The sequence below is a fragment of the Augochlora pura genome, chromosome 7 (genome assembly GCF_028453695.1).
Source record: "Augochlora pura isolate Apur16 chromosome 7, APUR_v2.2.1, whole genome shotgun sequence".
In the NCBI taxonomy this organism is placed as follows: domain Eukaryota; kingdom Metazoa; phylum Arthropoda; class Insecta; order Hymenoptera; family Halictidae; genus Augochlora; species Augochlora pura.
The window spans coordinates 33,150,921-33,168,899 of record NC_135778.1 but is presented as its reverse complement, the minus strand read 5'-3'; the positions used below and the strand labels follow the sequence as shown (position 1 = coordinate 33,168,899).

Sequence of the window (17,979 nt, the reverse complement as noted above, 5' to 3'; positions counted from 1 at the left end):
TTCGATCTCATGGACGTTTGCGATTGAAAAGATGGCTATATCCTCGAGACAGGGAGGAATAAGCCCGCGAATTTGCAGAACGATATCTCCGATCGTTCGGTTCGTGGGTGTGATCTGGTTCGGGGCAGGAGGGAGCGGACGGTTCGCGGATGGCTCTCGGAGCCAGAAAACCGGCTCGATGGCTTCTGGGTATCCGTTTAACGAGCCTGCCGTGTCGATTTGCAAAAATCCAGCCGTACCGTTCCGCGGCTATATTAGAAGCATCGTAATTGCACGGGTTGCAACGCGCGCGTTCCCGAACGATCTCCACTTTGTCTGCAGGATTCAAGTCCCCTCGTCGATGTTGTCGTTGATTCTCACGAGGTTGTATCCACCGGAAAAAATCAAATGGAATAAAATGTGTAGAGGAGGAAGGATACCGTGGTTCTCGAGGGTGCAGGGGGACAAGGGGGCGCGGAGGTGGCGTTGTCCCACGGGGCGACCCACCGTCCGACTTCTCCCCGCCTTATATAAACCAGCGAGCCACCGAGCTCTCTCTCTCTCTCTCTCTCTCCTTCTTTCTTTCTGTCTCTTTCGCCGTCTCTCTCTCTCTCCCTCCCTCTCCCTTTCCCGCGGCTCGTTTTGCTCGATTTCGATCGCGCCGGACCAGAAGAAGCTGCTGAACACGCTGGAACATTGCTCGCAATTTAAATAAATTCACCGCGTACCCGTGGCTTCGCTCTGCCCCCCCTTTTCTCTGTCCTTTTTCTTTCCGCTCTCTTCCTCCTCGCGATATTCTCGATGTGGGACGATGCTCGAGGTTTGTTTCTTTACTATCTTGTCCGCGGCGCTCGCCGAAAAAATTCTGGCCGTGTTCCGAAGCGTTCCTCGAAATGTCCGCGAACTTTCGGACCGATTCGTTGAACCTTCTCTCTCTTTCTGCGGGAAAAATTCTCGAGGTCTTGTTTCCCGCGTTCTCGGAAATCTGGTAGGAAAACATCGCCGGGCGAATATTTTCAGTGTCGATGATAAATGTATTCTAGAGGGAAATCGTAATAAGAAAAATTGTTCTCTCTATTTGCAAGCGTTTCTTTATTATATATGTGACATTTTAAACAGTTTCATTTAGCCGTTTTGTCAGAGAAAATTTTCTAAGCTAACATTGTTGTTGGCATCCAATAAAATACATCCAAAAGGACAGTACTCGAGTCAGGCTGGATAAAAAATATTCCCTCGTAAAAAGTCGCCGCAGAAACAATTATTTCCTCTATCTGGAAGTATTTTTTAAGATACGTGAACAATCTCGGAAATTTTCATTGCGATATTTCCTCAAAAAAAAATTCTCAAAACCAACGTTGTGATCACCATCCACTAAAATATAACAAAAGAGCAATACACGGATCATCTTGAATAAAAAATACTCGTGAAAAATCAACATAGAAAAAATTATTTCTTCTAGCTAGAACTATTTTTCAAAAATCTTGCAGAATTTCAGAAAATTTAATTGCAGTACCTCTCCAGAAAAAATTCTCGAAGCCAGCCTTGTTCTCACCGTCCACCAAAGCACATATAAAGTCGCTGCTCTCTGGAAATTCAATGATAAATATTTTTGTATGAACAATCGGCGGGGAGAAATTGTTTCTTCTCCCTGGAATCGTGTCTGAAGCTGCACGAAATATTTGAAACAGATTCATCGGTCGGTTTCCCGGTGAAAAATTCGCGTAGTCGCGAATGGGATGATTGCGGTGCCCGGGGCGTGCTGCGATCGCGGATAAGAAGGATCGATCTCCGGGTACAACGAATTCGGATCCGGCGATCGTAACGGTTATTAGAAAGGCGGAGAGTCGGTGAAAATGGTTTGCCACGTCGATCCGGGCCGCGTGCACCTTGTTGTTCCTAGCGGATCGAAGAGATGAGTGAAAGGTTGCTTACCCGGACCAAGGTCCGTTGTGTTCAATGTCTCATCTCGGCTCTGTATAGCGTAGAAATCAGCGGCTTGGCGCGCCATTAAGCCAGCTGAACCAGCCTGCCACGCAATAACGATAAATCCGCGTGCGAGCGCGCGCCCGCTCCCGTACGAGGCGTGCTGATTTATTTCCAGGGAAATGCAATCGACGGATTAATCGAGTCCCGGCGTCCTCCTCGCCCGCGAAAATGGTTTCTCGCGGTCTCCAGATTTCGCTTGCTCTATTTTCAGCCGTACGGCGGAAACGAATCGCGAGCCTGCCACAGTTTACGGGCTCGTTTCGAGACTTATCGCGTGCGTCCCGCGCCACGAATCACTCGGATCGGCTGATTAATCAACTTGATTCGGCGACATCGTTGCGTGTGCTCGTCTCGGGCATGCCAAGCTCGGCTTGCCCCCTCCTGTTGCTCCGGCGCTGTCCGCCCGCGGGAATGTTGACCCTCCAATTTGCCACTAGCGAGCTAAATCCACTTTCCAGTCGTATATACATTTGTTTAAATATTTTGCGCGGTGGACTTTTATTAAATATTACATTCGTTTTTTCTCTCGATTATTACCTCTGAACCGCAATATTTCCTGGGAGAAGGAAAGTTGACAGATAAATATAACATTTAATAATAACTTAAAAATAATATAAAGTATAACGTTAATAAATGAAGCATGTTTCATCAATCATAAGTTAGTCGAGTCAACTCGGGCACCGATAGGAATAAAAACAAAATTGAAAGTTGCTTTCAATAGATAGTATTGTCGGTCCGAATATTCACTTGTGCAATTAAGAACAGTTTACAATTAATTCAACAGTAAAGGGAGTGTTCGGAGGATTATTCCTAGAGAATAATTACCGGATGCACCAACTTTTCTCCGAGATATCGTCTTTCCAACGTGGCAGTCGCAGCTTTCACCGGCTCGCGACTTTGACACAAGAATGCCGACTTACAAATCACTTGATTCGCAATTAACTACATGGAAAAGATGCATCCAAAGGGAGTCAAGAAATAAATGTAGTTCTTAGAGCATGTGCTCTGATGAAAGTTAATTTAAGGTCGAATAAACAGTACTCTCAGGCTTCCGTATAGCAGAGCAACGCAGCGGTGCGTCCGTCAGCGTGCATCCTCCCCATCTTGCTTCCGCAATATGGCCGCCAGAGTTCGCAGGCAGCTCGCGATTTTCGGAAGCCGTGTTGCACGGATCCGTCCATTGTTCGTATCTGTTTCTAGCCGGTGGCACCGTCGAGGAGGAGCGAACGCGAAAAACGCGGCGAGAGATAGAGAGAGAGAGAGAGAGAGAGAGAGAGAGGGAGCGAGCTGCAGGGATAAAAGCAAGACAGAGGGAGAAAGAGAGCGAGTTCCAAGGGGGAAGAAACAGGGGACGAGAGAGAAGGAGAGAAGGTGCACCGAGAACGGGTCGAGCTCGCGCTAGTGTTAGGAATGTGGTACCACTGCTTGTCACAGTCACAAGCGCACGCTGCACCGTACCACCGGTACGTTGCATTATGCGGCTGCGGTTCCATCGGGCTGCAGCGAGGCGGACGACACACGGTTCGAATATTTCTTCCCTTAACCGAAATCCGCTATCGTCCCCGCGGAAAAGAGTCGTTCGGAAAGTCCCCGAAAGCGATCGGACAGACGTCGAGCGGGGGGGCCCGAGGCCCCGCAGCGTCCCCAGGGGCCCGATTTCCCTCCGTAAAATCGCGGGACCGTAAATTGCCGCGTGTATCACCGACGCGATGCGATCTCGCTAGGATACCGAGCGCAATTAAAATAAAATCAGGGCCTCCGGCTGTGGTGCCCACTCGCCTTACCCCCACCGCGGTGCCCCGGCGACGCCCCTGCCATTGTTTTCGAAAGAGAATCGTTGTAAATCGGGGGATTACCGAGCCCGGAGATCCAGACTTTTCCGGCCGGATCGTACTCCGGCGAGTAAACGATCGTTTTACGAGCGCTGGCCCGATAACGATCGCCGTGTATCCTTGACTAAATCGTGACTAGACGCGGAGGGAGCGCGCCGATACAACCTCGATACAAACATTGTTCTCGGGGGGATACAAATTGCTCCCGTACCGTCGCAGCTGGACCCGGCGCGCTTTTTATTTTCTGCCTGACCTGCTCCGATTCCGATGAAATTTTACTGGCCGGCTCCACGCCGGGAAACAAGAGACGCCCACGGTCGCCGTTATCGATCTGCGACCGCGATTTTAGGGGGTGAGATCGTGCTTCGATAATTCGACTGTTCCCTCCGTATCGTCGCGGTTGCATCTGACACGTTTTTCTGTTTCCATAAAAGACACTTTCTTTTTCTTATTGGTCAATATTCTTACTGACATGTTTATCTTGAGCAGATTTGTTCAAGGTGTAAACATTTGTTTTCAAATAAATGAATATATAAAAATAGTATAGACAAGTGATTAAATATATAAATAATAGAAGGAATAGTAATGAGTAAAATATAATATAGAAGAGATAATATAAATGTGGATGATAATAACGAGAAAAATATAGTAAGAAGTTGAAAAGCATTAGTACAAAATAATAATAAATAGAAGATAGTTATTAAAAATGGTAGTAAGTAAGTAATTAATAAGTAAATCCTGTTTCTTTTATGCTAGGAATGAATCGTTAAATACGTTATTGTTGACCGATTCCCACGAGAAATCTCGTAGTTGGTAGTGAATAGTTCGAAGTTCGATTTTAGGGGATGAAACCACCCTTTGAAAAATCAGCAATTCTGGAGTCTTTTGAATCGATTCCAACGAGACATCATTGTATACTAAAACAGTCTAAAATGACATGTTTGCTCTTATCGATCAGATCTTTCTTCCAGCTGCTAAAACCACCCCTCGAATTTGTTTAACTTCGTCGCCGCGTATCACCGAAACTAGCAACAACAGAGCAATGCTTCAAATAGAAAACTTGCTGAGCATTTCTCAACGAACAATGCCAGCCAGTCCGTCCACCGAAATATTATACAAAGCACCTGAAGAACGCGCGAGGGCGGCCAACCCCCCTAGTTTCCACGTTTCGATCGAACCAAGCGCGACGTTTCTCGTGTGCCGCGGTAGGCCGTTCAAAGTGAAAATAAAAATCGGCAGCGGAATCAGAGCGGAATCGAACGCGCCGCGGCTTCCGAGAGCCGAGCCCGTTGGTTCCCGGGCCGCCATTAGGCGTTATTAATTAGCCCGATGCGGTGATTAATGGCCGGCGTCGGTCGGCGATCGCGCTCACAGGCGGTTCTTTTATAAAATTCGCCCGGCCGGCCGGCGTGTTCGTGCCCCGAGCACTCGAAAAAGCCCGGGATTCGTGGAACCGGCGTGTTCCCGATCGGGGACAATATCGCCGCGGCCGAGATCGATGACGCAATTAAGAAGCCACGACTGCTATCGATTTACAATTCTCCGGCGGGATTATTACGCAATCTTCCGAGAACCGTCGAGCCGCTGTGACCCGGGTAACCCGCCATCTTCGAGCGGCCAATAATTACTCCCGCGCCCCGTCTGTCACGACCGATCGATGGATCGGCGTCGATCACCGGCATGAAAAATCGTCCCGAGATCACCGAGTCCCGAGTCACGGCCGATCCGGTTTCCCGGGGATCGGCTCGTTCGATTAGGTTCCCGCGACACGATCTTCCCAAAACACTCCTCCCCCCGCTCGTCCATGTCCCTCGGACCTTAGACTCCCCCTCTTACCCCCACTCTCTCTCTCTCTCTCTCTCTCCCTCTCTCTTGAATGCTAACGAGACGTCGGGAGGATCCACTGGATCCGCTGGATCACTGAACCGCATCGTGCACGCATTGCTGCGCGATTAGATCGCCTCTGTACCCTCCGGGACCGTCCGTCGGCTCCGAAACTGTTACTTAGAAACACTGCCCGGCTAAATCCTTACCGATCTTTCACTGCTCCGTGTGATCTCGCGTTACCGATTTTTCTAACTCGAACAATACCGGTTTAATTCTATACGTTTCTTGAATTTGCTGATGGATTTTTAGCGATCTTTATTCCAGCGCTGCTTGATTATTTTACCGATTTTTAGGAGAGGCTATTAGGTTTTTCAAAAATGTTACTGTGTTCTTAAAGATTTTTGAAACAGAGATTTGGATGATCGAAGTCAGATTAGCATGTGGTAAAAAATGTTATCTAATGCTTATCGAATATTTACTCTCTCGCCTGATTGCGTTATCGATGTTCGTGATAGATATTTCTTGCAGATTACTGATTTTGACAATAGAGATTTAGATGAAGAAATTTATGTTAGGATAATACGTTAGATTTGGTAATATTGGTATTATATCCTTATCGATTTTTGTAATAAAGATTTGGATGGTCGAAGTGAAATTAGGACGTTATCAAGAACATTATCAATTTCTTAACATTATCAAAATTAATCAATATTTATTATCAATTTCAATTTTGCCTGATGCGTTATCAATATCTCAATAAATATTCCATATCGGTTAATAAGCCTTTCTGTCATTTCTAATATAACGGAAAATTATCTGATTCAATTATCTACGATTAAATAATTAAGTGAATCAATCTAAATAGTCCAGATGAAAATAGACGCAGACTGTAAAGTTATGTAACAATACCACTATAATGTGATCGATTAAATCTGAATTACAATGACACTCTCGTTATATTTTATACCTTATTGCAAACAAATTGTCCGTAATCACACAGTCACCCCATTACAAGGTTTAAACCTCATAACAACTCTCAATCAATTTACACTATACGGTAAAAGTGTACCTATTATAACTAAAACAACGTTCCTATTGAGTATTTAATTAACGTAATAAATAGGCAAATATCTATTTAAATAAAAACAAAATAGGAAGAAAACGGTATATAAAGTAATAGATACATACGACTTTCCCACAGCATTACGTGTAATCGGCGTCGAATGAATCACCGATAGGATGAAAATGGCAAAATTTTCCAGGCGACGCAATCGCCTCGATCTTATCGATCCAGGGAAATCACCTATCCGAAGGGGTGGGGCCACGGGACAATACTATTCCGGCGGCGGTCCGGAACCGGTTGGCAGCGTCGGCCAGCGAAGCGGCCGGACACTGACGGATATGACATTTGCGAAGTCCGCGGCGCGGCGATCCGCGTTTCTCTCCTCTCATTCTGCCAGAGGAACCCCCGCCCCCGAACCGTTCCCGCAGCACCCCTCCCCCCTCCCCACCCGGCCCAGCGCGCCGCGGCGAGCAGAGCCAGTCGGTGTCCTCCTTTTATTTCGATTCGATTTTTCTGCCGAGGTCCCGTGTTCCCTTATTATCTCGTTTTGCTCGTCTCCGGCCCGCGTCACTGTCCCCTCGCTTCTCCTTCCGCAGACGGGCCCACGGTTCCGCGCGTGGATTTTATTTTGCGAGACGCGTCCCTCCGCGCGTAAACTCCTTCTTCTTCCACCCTCGTGCTTTTATTTCCTCGTCGATCTGCCCTCCGCCCCACGCGCTTCTTGTCCCATGTCACGCGAGACATTTTGTCCGTTTCTGCGGCCACGTACGAACACCGAATTAAGGCGAAAGTACCTGCTATAGTACAACGCTCGATTCTCCACCCTCCCTTGACACCTTGTTGCAAATAATCGGCGAAAAAGTAAACGAGGCGTACGAAAACGGATGTCAAAATTCTGACCATATTGTCGAACTGTCTTCTTTACGAGACAGCGCCGAGATGCAACGATGTTGAAAAATATTTGGTCGAGTGCGATGGTTATTCTGGATTAGGTTATATTGCATTTATGTTCCTCGGGAATTCAGAAATTGAAGTACGTAATATTTTCGTGGCAATTTCTTAATAATAGCTTTAAATAATAATTATATTATTAATAATAATAGTAATAATAATTTTGATATGAATAGAGAATAGTACGAGTACAGTGATAAACTACAGACATGTAATAGAAATACGAAAACTGTGTTCCTAAACGGATACATGCTTATAATGTACTGTTTTACTAGTATTCATTTTTGTTCATATTAAATACATATTTTAAAATACACTAAATAAGCTAGAAACATCAATCTACCGAACGGTAGTATATATATATATATATTTAATTCTAACACTTTAAAGTTGTAATAAAATGGAAGATAATCTTACAACCCTTGAAAAGCGTTCCATATTAGGTACTCTTACCTTACCGTACAAATTGAAACAGACTTGTCGCGTAATTTAACCCTTACAAAACGGTGGCTGGGTTAATTCTGCCTTGGACTATTTAACTCATTCACTGAATAATTTGTTTATTCGGTAAATAAATCGTATAGATTGCTGTTTCCTTAGAAACAACGGAAAGTAGTAATTATAAATATATATTAGATATATGAATGTATATTATTAAATATGTACATATTAGATATGTTGAATACATAAATATATGTTACTAAATAAATATGCATGTATGTAATATGTGTATATATATATCGTTAAATAAATGCATATTGGATATGTCAGATAATTAAATATATATGATTAAATAAATACGTAGAAGATATGATACATGTTCATAATGATATGTATGATATGATACATATTATCAAATAAATATGTATTACATATTACATACATGCAATCACACATTATCAAATAAATACCACTAAACGTGCATTACAATTAAAACCACAGATATATTTAGACCAACAACCAACAAAGATCTCAGAATAATAACCCAATAAATCTTAGAATCGTCACAAGCATCGCCAATAATTCTGAAAACGATCCGAGGATCGGCGCACCGAATTATTATGTAATTAAACAGAGATTCGAGGTCGTCGCGTGTAAATTGACAGTCGATTGGCCAGGGCGCAGACTCCACCCCATTTCGAAATGGCGGTGGTTCCATTTGCTAACGAGCGTCCGAGGATCCGGTCACAGGGCTCCACCCCCGCAGTTTAATAACCATTAGCCGGGAGAATTTTCGTGGCACGGCGGAACATCCCCCGCGCCGCGAAGGTGAAAGCCCGCGCGACGGAGAAGCGAAGCGGAACGGCGAGGGTGTCAAAGATCTAGAGCAGATAGCGGGAGCTCTCGGTATCGATGAGCTGGCTCTCACCGCGTATCGATTCGACGCCCGGCCGTCCCCAGCCGTCCCCGTCGGGGCCCGGAGCACCCTGCAGACCCCTTTTGCTACGCGCGCAACACCGATAAGATCCGGCCGATAAGGCACGATTACGCGTCGCGACGCCCCTCTTCACCCTCGACGGTGCTCTCTCGAGCTTTTCTCGGCCCTCGACCCTTACCCTTCTCCCCTTTGACCGGCCAGGGTAAACACCGCTGCTGGTCGTCGCCTCTCCCACGATCCCCCTTTACCCTCCTCCATCCTCGGTCACCACTCGAGAACCGTCGAAGAAAACGTCGCCGCGAGGGTGGCAGGTTTTTTCGGGGTGGTTTCGGTTCTTGCTGATTTTTTTATTATGTTGATGGATGCTGGGTTACGGCACGAAGTGGGAAGAGAGAGCCGGTTTTATGGGAACAGAGAATGCGATTGATTGGATGCGAATCGTTATGAGTGACGCGCGAATGAGTTTGGTAATCAGGATGCGCGATGCTGGGAGATTAGGTGAATGCAATTATTGCGGTGTGATAGAGAATTTGGTGTTGGTTGTGTGGGCGATGATTATAAGGTAGTGTGAGTGTGGGAAAGTAGATGGAGGAAGAGAAAGAGAGAGAGAGGGGGGGTGTTAGAAATGCGGAGAGTATTGATAGAATTAATACAAATATCAACTGATTGATTATGCACTTGTTACTGTATGTTTTACGCCTTGTTGCAAATGACCCGTCTAATTGTGCTGTAATTCATTCGTACTGTTAACCCTTTGTAGTCGAATGGGATTCTAAAGGATTGCTAAAAGTTGTAGTGTCGCGTTTAACAATAATTTGAATACGGAATATTGACACTGATTCTTTGATTTACTATTATTCAGATTATGAAGGCAGGTTTATGAATTATTTATTAAACCGATGTGTTACTTGGTGCATAACGCTGGTTAAAAATCAAAATAAGTGTTTGATTGTTACCTTTATAATGTGACATAGGTTAACTGCATTTAGTGCTCTGTAAGTTGATTGTTAAATAACAATTTAATTTAATTTCGTATGTATAAAGTGAACCAGTTTATGTAAACTATTTATATTCATATATAAATAGATACAGAAATATTTATGTTTGTCTATATAAATATATCGAGTTAAATTGCAAAAGATTAAATACGTAAATGTTACTATGAATTATTACCGACAAGTATCACAATTCTTTACAAATAAATGCCCTTTTCTATACAATATTTCATGGCAGTAAATACCGTGCTAACTTCAAACTACAACAAGCTATCACAATCATCCCCCAAGATAATCAATAAACAAAATATTTCTAAAACATTGTCAAAAATTAGTATAACTTTTTCAGGCACAACATTTATTCGCGAACACTACAAACCAAATTTCCATAAAAAAAATTCGATACCTATAAAATCACATCTTCAAACCCTCAAACTTGTCTCTACGAATATAAATAAAAATAATACCAAGGGGACAGTAATCAGGAGGGGGGGGGGGGGGGGGGATCAGTAATACAGTAATCAGCGCACCAATCCCATCCACTTCCGTCTGCTCTTATTTTCCCTCGATTTTTTCACGGACAGCAAAGAGGGCAAGCATTAGCGGATTACCCTCGGGGTCCAGTTCGATCTGGATCTCGCGCGACGAACGAGAGATCCGTAGATCGCGGAATGACAATGGAGATAGGTAGGGACGTACGGGGGAGGGTGCTCGAAACAGGAAGACGGCCGGGTAACACAAAAAGGAAAACAGTTGTTGCATCGGGGACACTTTATATTCGTGGACACGCGCTTCGGCTCGTATTGTGACGCGACGCACGGCCGTCGTGCACAAAGGGGACGCAATTTCGGCGGGGTGAAGAGGGGAGGAGGGGAGGGTGATAGAGGGGGGAGGGGGAGAGAGAGACAAACCCGCCGCGATTTTGTTCTCGCTCGGCCGAGTTTCAATCGGTTTTCCATTAGCCGGCGAAGAGAGGAAGCGCCCTTGTGCACTGTCGCCGACAATGATCCAGGTACCGCCTCCCTCTCCCTCCCCCCCTTCTGCTTTCCTGGCCGTCGTTTTTTTTTTTCTTTGGAAAACACAGGGACAACTGGCGACACTGTTCCCGACGTAAGTGGTCCTCGAATGGGAAACGAGAGCCGGCGAAACAAATAAAAAATTGCGTAGAAATAGGGCGGTAGCGGTGGGGTGGAGCGAAGGGGGGGGGGGGGATGTCGAGAGGGCACCGGGGATTCTTCTTCTCCTCTTTTCGGTTTCTTTTCCGTGCGGCGCTCGATAGTTCGCGCACGGTGTAAACAGGTGTACCCGAAGATCGTTTCTCGTTCACAGGGGTCGGTATAGGGAGGGAGGGAGGGGGCAGGGCGAGGGGGGCAGTTCCCGAAAGGGGGGGCACAGGTAAGAGGACTAGCTCGCGTTTCCAGCCGAGTACAGCCGAACGATCGGATGGGGGGATTAAGGGCGGCCGATTTCACGCGATCCCATTCCCGGATCGTGGCTTCTCGAGTCTAGAAGCTGCTCGACCGTAAGAATGGAATTTCTCGAACGAAAAAAAGGCCCCGAGAAGGGGCCCGTCACGCGGCCCAACGTAACCTATGCGCTCTGATAGACGCCTACTCGATCCGTCTCTCTTTCTCGAGGGGGAGAGAGAGAGAGAGAGAGAGAGAGTTGCTTCGGCCGAGCGATCCGTGTGCTCGGAAGAAAAGGTTTCCGTCGGGACAGAATTTTTTTTACGAAGGCCACTTAGACGATACTAAAGTATAGACTTCGCTCTTTGGTATGAGCACAAGTGGACCTCTTTGAAACTTTTTTTGTGAAGTTATGGCAGTTCGGATTTGAACAACTTGTGAGGCATGAGTCGATGGTCGTTGATTATCGCGGTTCCATTTTACATTCGAAAAGCGATAACTCGGGAAGAGAATATCGCAAGTCGATTTTTTAGAGCTCGTTAGAAAGCGGAGACTTTATTCTTGAGAACTATGGTGGTTTTAATGGAGAACAAAATTTTTGCGACTTTGCACAAGAGTCTGAACTTGGAAAATTAGAACTTGAAATTTTTTAAATTAGGGAAAATTAAAAATTTTTAATTTTCTGTGTATGATCGAGTGAAACAATTTTTCTTTATAAAACACTGTTAAAGGTGCTAACTTTACTCTTCGAAATGAGCTAAAGTGAAGCCATCTGCCATTTTTTCCGCGAAATTATAGCAACTCAGATATCATCAATCTGTGACGCAGAAATTGGTGATCGTTATTCCAACGCTGCAGGCATCTTCTTCCGTTCAAAATACGATAAATCCGTAAGAAAAAATCGTAGACCCATTTTTTCGTACTCGTTAGAAAGTTAAAACTTTACCCTTAACCACCACGTTGCTTTCCATCGAAAAGAAAATTTTTTAAACGCAGCAGAAAATTCCAAAAATCAATGAACCCCAATATACATATTGGAGGCGGTTGAAGTTTATAAAAGTTATTATTCGTAGTTAATGTCAGGGGGGATGAAATTTTCAAAAATTGTGTCGCCGTTACAGGTGTGATATCTGTTTGTTTTTTTTCCAAAACTGTCGCTGCAGAGTGCGGCGAGGCGGGCGGGCACCAGCTGCGCCAACTGCAAGACTGCAACCACCACGCTATGGCGGAGGAACCAGGCCGGCGAGCCAGTCTGCAACGCGTGCGGCCTCTACTACAAGCTCCACAACGTAAGTAATCGATCGTGTGCTCGAAAACCACTTACTCCGAAAAATACCGAAACCCTAAATCAATCGGGCTTTCCAACGGCGTCGTAGCGCTCACGACCTGCAACGAAATTCCGGAATTGAATGGTTGAAAGAAATTCTGCCGCGAAACTTATTCTTACTTCTTATATATTAATATAAATTCTAATATTAATATATATTAATATAAATACATAATAGTATATATTAACGTATTAACGTAACAAGAATTGCAATCACTTTTTATTACCTATATATAGATACCATTACTTATTATTTCGACAATGACCACAGTTATCATTTTAAAACATCAAATATCTTGCGTTCGTCTCTGCAGTCAAAAATTACTAAAAATCCAACCGAACATACAGTAACAATTACCAAACGTTCGATGTTAAATAAAACACCGTGACATGTCGCGGCGCTTGAAGTGTCGAAGAGGCTCGAGTCTCGAGGGATTCCGTTGCCGGAACAATGCGTTTGGAAAGCTCGATTGTCTTCGAATCGGGAGACTCGCAGCTCGGTGAACTCAAACGGGCAAGATGTGTATTTTTTTTTTATCGTATCGTTCCGGACTTCCGGCGGACCAGACCGTCCTCGACAGAGAAGAAGACGGGCTGGAAAATCCGGGGGGCGGGAGGGCGTGTTTGGTTGCCGGGGAAGCGGATCCGTGCCACTCGATACAATGTTTGCCGCGGAAGGGAGACGCCGACAATAGGAGGTCGGGGGTATTAAACGGCGGATACGAGATTCCTGGCGATAAAATGCTTTCTTCCGATAAATAGAGGAGGCAAAAGGTCGGTCTTTCGGCCACCGTCGAAGCCACCGATCGTCGCTTCACCGCTCCGGGGAAACGTATCGCTGGAAAGGAAGATAGAACGAGAGAGGGAGAGAGAGAGAGAGAGAGAGAGAGAGAACACAGGGTTTTGTAACGCGATATCGGATTGCCATTGTCGCGAGCCTCTCTACTCTTCGAGATCCATTGTCGGCCACGCCGTGGAACCTAATTCCTCCGGTACTACCCCCTCCGATCGGTCCTTCCGTTTGATCGGAAGTCGCCTAAACTCTTTGAACGACGGTAGAAACATTTCTCGAGAAGCTATTTTGCATATAAACGGTTCCGAAGACGTCCGACTTGCGCCGATCGACATTGAAATTTAGATAAATGAGGATTATGTTGAAGAATAAATAATAATAATTTATAGTAGGTGATGTATAAGGGAATTTAGCTAGAAGAGAAATAGAACAGATATTGTGTGCACTTCGTTTCACTCGGTAGATAAAGTTGTATTAGCATTGAGAAATGGAGACGTGTCTATGGTGTTCGATGTAGGTGGTGATTATGTCTGACTTCATTCAGAATGGTTGATTTTTTATTAGTAATGTCAGGGTTGGAAAGAGAATTTCGGGGAATATATGCACTTCGTATTTTGAAGAAGATTAAAAAGCTAAAATTTATTTTTTTTAAATAAACAATGATAAGTGAGAGATACTACTTACACTCGTCAGAGCTACTGTAGCATCAATTTTAAAATATTTGTCATAGATTTAACACACAAAGAATATAATTCTTCTCCCATCCATAAACCATCAATTTGTATATATTGCTTCTCTTTTTATATTTAACATTAACATTACTAATATTATTAACCCTTCTCACTCGAGTATGGATTCTAACGCATCACTAAGAATTGTTATAGTTCAATATTCCTTGCTCTTTAAAAATCTGTTAAAAGTACAATTACGACTTACATGACTCAATTTCACATAGACAAAATGCATCGAATCATATAAAATATAAATAATATAGATCAGAGAAACTATGACGCATTTCGAGTTAAAATAGCGTCAAGTGTAAAAGTTTAATATCATCAATATTATTGATATTTACATTTATATTTAATCCGTGATCATGGAGACAACCGTAGACGCATCCACCTCACATTTAACTAGAACATTAACCACAAATCATAAACAAATATGGCGACCAGTACGACCATAAACAATCACGTCCGACAGACGTACGCTCTCGCGTTCTGAAAAGCGCACTTGCGCAGCGCCGTGCACTCAGGGGCACGTAAGTTTAATCGCACCGGCTCCCCAGCATTCGATTTTCCATGACACCGTCGCAGTCTAAGAGACGTCCGGTCACTAGAGAGATCGGTGTTGCGCCAACAATTAGGGTGGCGACCGTGCGAACACTGTCGCCGGCGCTTCCCCCACGGAACGCGGGGGTGGCCCAGCGACTAGAGCGTGCTCAACGGCCTGTGACACAGGAAACGCCGGAAGTAACAGCGCGCGGCTCCCTCTAGACAAAAGGGAAGAGGAAATCCTCGGCGATTCCTCTTTTTCTCAAGAACCGTCGTCGACGCCGCACACCACCGCGCGTCACGGTAACTGCGGAAATCTGCGACGCGCGCGTGTGGGCGACGGTGACCTTAATAGGCCAGAAACTGGAGAATCTGCTCCTGCTGAAGTTAACGTCTTTCACGGCCGTAGTCACGTGTCCATGACTACGAGAAAATTTCAATCAGGGCCAATCGATTCGACGCTATTTCAAAATCTTTCGCAACCGTGTTCAGGGAATTTGTTTCATTTTCGAGGCAATTGTGATGTATTTGATTAATTATATATTGCTGTTGGTAATGGGAATAATTTTAGTATATAGTATAGTAGCGTTGATGGTAATGATATAGTTATTAGTAATATAAATAATAACTTTGATTGATATTATTATCATTATTAATCTTATTAAATACTATCACTGTTACCAAAAAAAAAAAAAAAAACAGTAATGACTATATTATAATTATAATTATTATCAATAATATATGAATAATCTGGTACTTCACAATTATACTATTAAAAAAGCATACGAGAGGAAGATCTAGTTTTGACAATGATTCCTTACAATTTTCAATCACCAAGATTCGCGAGCAATGAAAATATCGACAAAAAAAATTAACATCATATAAACAACCCTGTTTTGCAATTTTAATTCCATTGAACAACATACTACAATAAAAAAATAAATAAAGAACAAGGCTATTAGGGCCGACAAAAAGACTAACAAGGCTCCAAGAAGTCTATGCATTACAATCGTCGAACAAGAGCTCAGAATTTGTCATAAACAACGTCGACGTTGTAAAATCGGTGCGCCATCAAATAGTTAATTAACACAGCCGAACTGGAAAGAATTTTTGCGAGTTCTGTTCTCCAACGGGAAACGCGATGGCGACCGTAGCTCGCTAATTTATTGTCTGAGGTAGAGGAACAATAAAATCTATTGTTTCGCCGCGACGCCCGGCGACGCGACGCCTGCGATAGCGATCTTGATGGCGAGCGCGATCTCTCCTGCGATCTCGATAAGGAGAGTGAAAAGGGGGAGAGGGATTCGTTTGCGGCTCGCGCTAATTGGCCCGCGATTTCTCTTACGAGAGACACACGACTCACTGTCCTCCCCTCCCTCTTTCTTTCTCTCTCTCCCCCCTCTCTCTCTCTCTCTCTTTGATTCTCTCCGTTTACACAGATTTCCCCTCGCCCCTTATCTTGCGAGCTTTATCGGATCGCGGGACGCCTGACGATTTCAAACAGCCACGAACTGTCCGCGACGGATTCAAACAGTGGCAAACGGTCTCGAACAGCGTCAAACGTGGCTCGAATTTCCGCGCGACGGACCGCCGCGTTAATGCAGGCTGCCCAGGCCGAGACGGCTTTCCTGGTAATCGTTAATTAAGCGAAGGGCCTCCGTTACGCCGTCGCGGCCACCGTCGCCGACGTCGCCGGCCAGGGACGGGGGGATAAATATGACCGTGCTGGACGAAATCGACGTTCTTCGACCTATCGTCACGCCTCTTGTTACGTCAAGACGTTTAACTATTTTTTAATAATAATCAACATGATCTATTGCATCAATACGATTTTATATAATTAATATACTATTTCGTGTTATATAAAATAATTTAATATACAATATTATGCTCTACAGTGTTACATGAACTTCCAAGTCTCTCTTCTATCGGTTAAATAACTTTGACATAATCCAATCAATCACTGAGCAGTCCAAAATTGAAACATCGATAATTTTGTATTAAATAACAATTTTCAATGAAGTCGATTGAAATAATCTCTTAAATAGTAAACGAAATTTGTCGTTGCGTTCGAGCAATTTTTTGAAGAATTCTTCGCTCGAATATCATTTTTAATACAGTTAAATGTCTCTGTTGGACACCGTATGACGCGGTACGGTACGGTTGGTCGCCGTTCGAATAACTCGAGGCGATCGGAACGGCCGACCCGTAGTTTAGCGAGAGGAATCCGAGAATCCGAGGAGATTGTCGAGCGGAGAGGGACGAAAGTTTGCGCTCGTTTGCGGCGGTTTGACGCGTGGGTAATCGGCCTCGGACTCGGTTTCACTTGGCCTGACTCCGGTACACGGGGCTCGTCCAGCCGGAATAGAGGCGACCGTCTCTCTCCGTTGACGTTAAGCCGACACGTTATGGTCCCGGCCGGCAACGTGTCCGTCCCGAATACGTACGTATGTATGTATTTATATCTCCTCGGAGCCACGGGACTGTATAGCCGACGCTCGAACAATCGGATGACTACTCGCTTTCGGATTAGTCCCACGGAAGAGGTCGTGGACTCCATCGGGGCCCCGACGATGGACCTCTGCCGTGTCCTGCACGTGCAGGATTATATTCGAGAACGTTGTCGCGTTTCGTCGCGTACACCTGCTGAACTTCAGCAGGATCCTGCGTATTTAAAATGATCGAGGCGGGCAGCTCGTAAAAAGTGTGGTAAAATTGAGCGCGGCATGGTTTTTGGGGGGGCTTCGGGTTCTCGTTTTGTCTCGCGTCGCCCGAATCCGGTGCTCTGCGCGCCTCTGTCGGCAAATTTTGGAAATGGCGGAGATTCTTTTATACGTTAGGTTGGTTTTATAAAATTGGAGAAATTTGAATGAAATGGAATTGAATGAAATACAGTGAATTTAAAGAGAGTTAAATAGGGTAGAATAAAATAAAATAAAATGGAATTAAATAAAATACAATAAAATAAAATAAAATAGAATACGATAAAGTAAGGTAAAATAGTATAGAATAGAATAAAATAGGATACAGTAAATTAAGATAGAATAGAATAGGATGGAAGATAATAAAACACAACAAAATACGAAATAGAATAAAATAAATTAAGATAAAATAGTATAGAATAAAATAGAATACAGTAGTGCAGAAGAGAACGGAAGAAACTAGAAT

The 17,979-nt window shown here is 44.4% G+C and overlaps 1 protein-coding gene across 1 annotated transcript in view; it reads left to right on the top strand.

The window, feature by feature from the left end:
- Positions 1–17,979, top strand: part of LOC144472942 (uncharacterized) — an 84,607-nt gene that overhangs the window by 54,821 nt on the left and 11,807 nt on the right. The window contains exon 4 of the mRNA XM_078186411.1: positions 12,572–12,706. Coding sequence (XP_078042537.1) covers positions 12,572–12,706 — 135 coding nt within the window. The remainder of the gene's footprint in view (positions 1–12,571; positions 12,707–17,979) is intronic.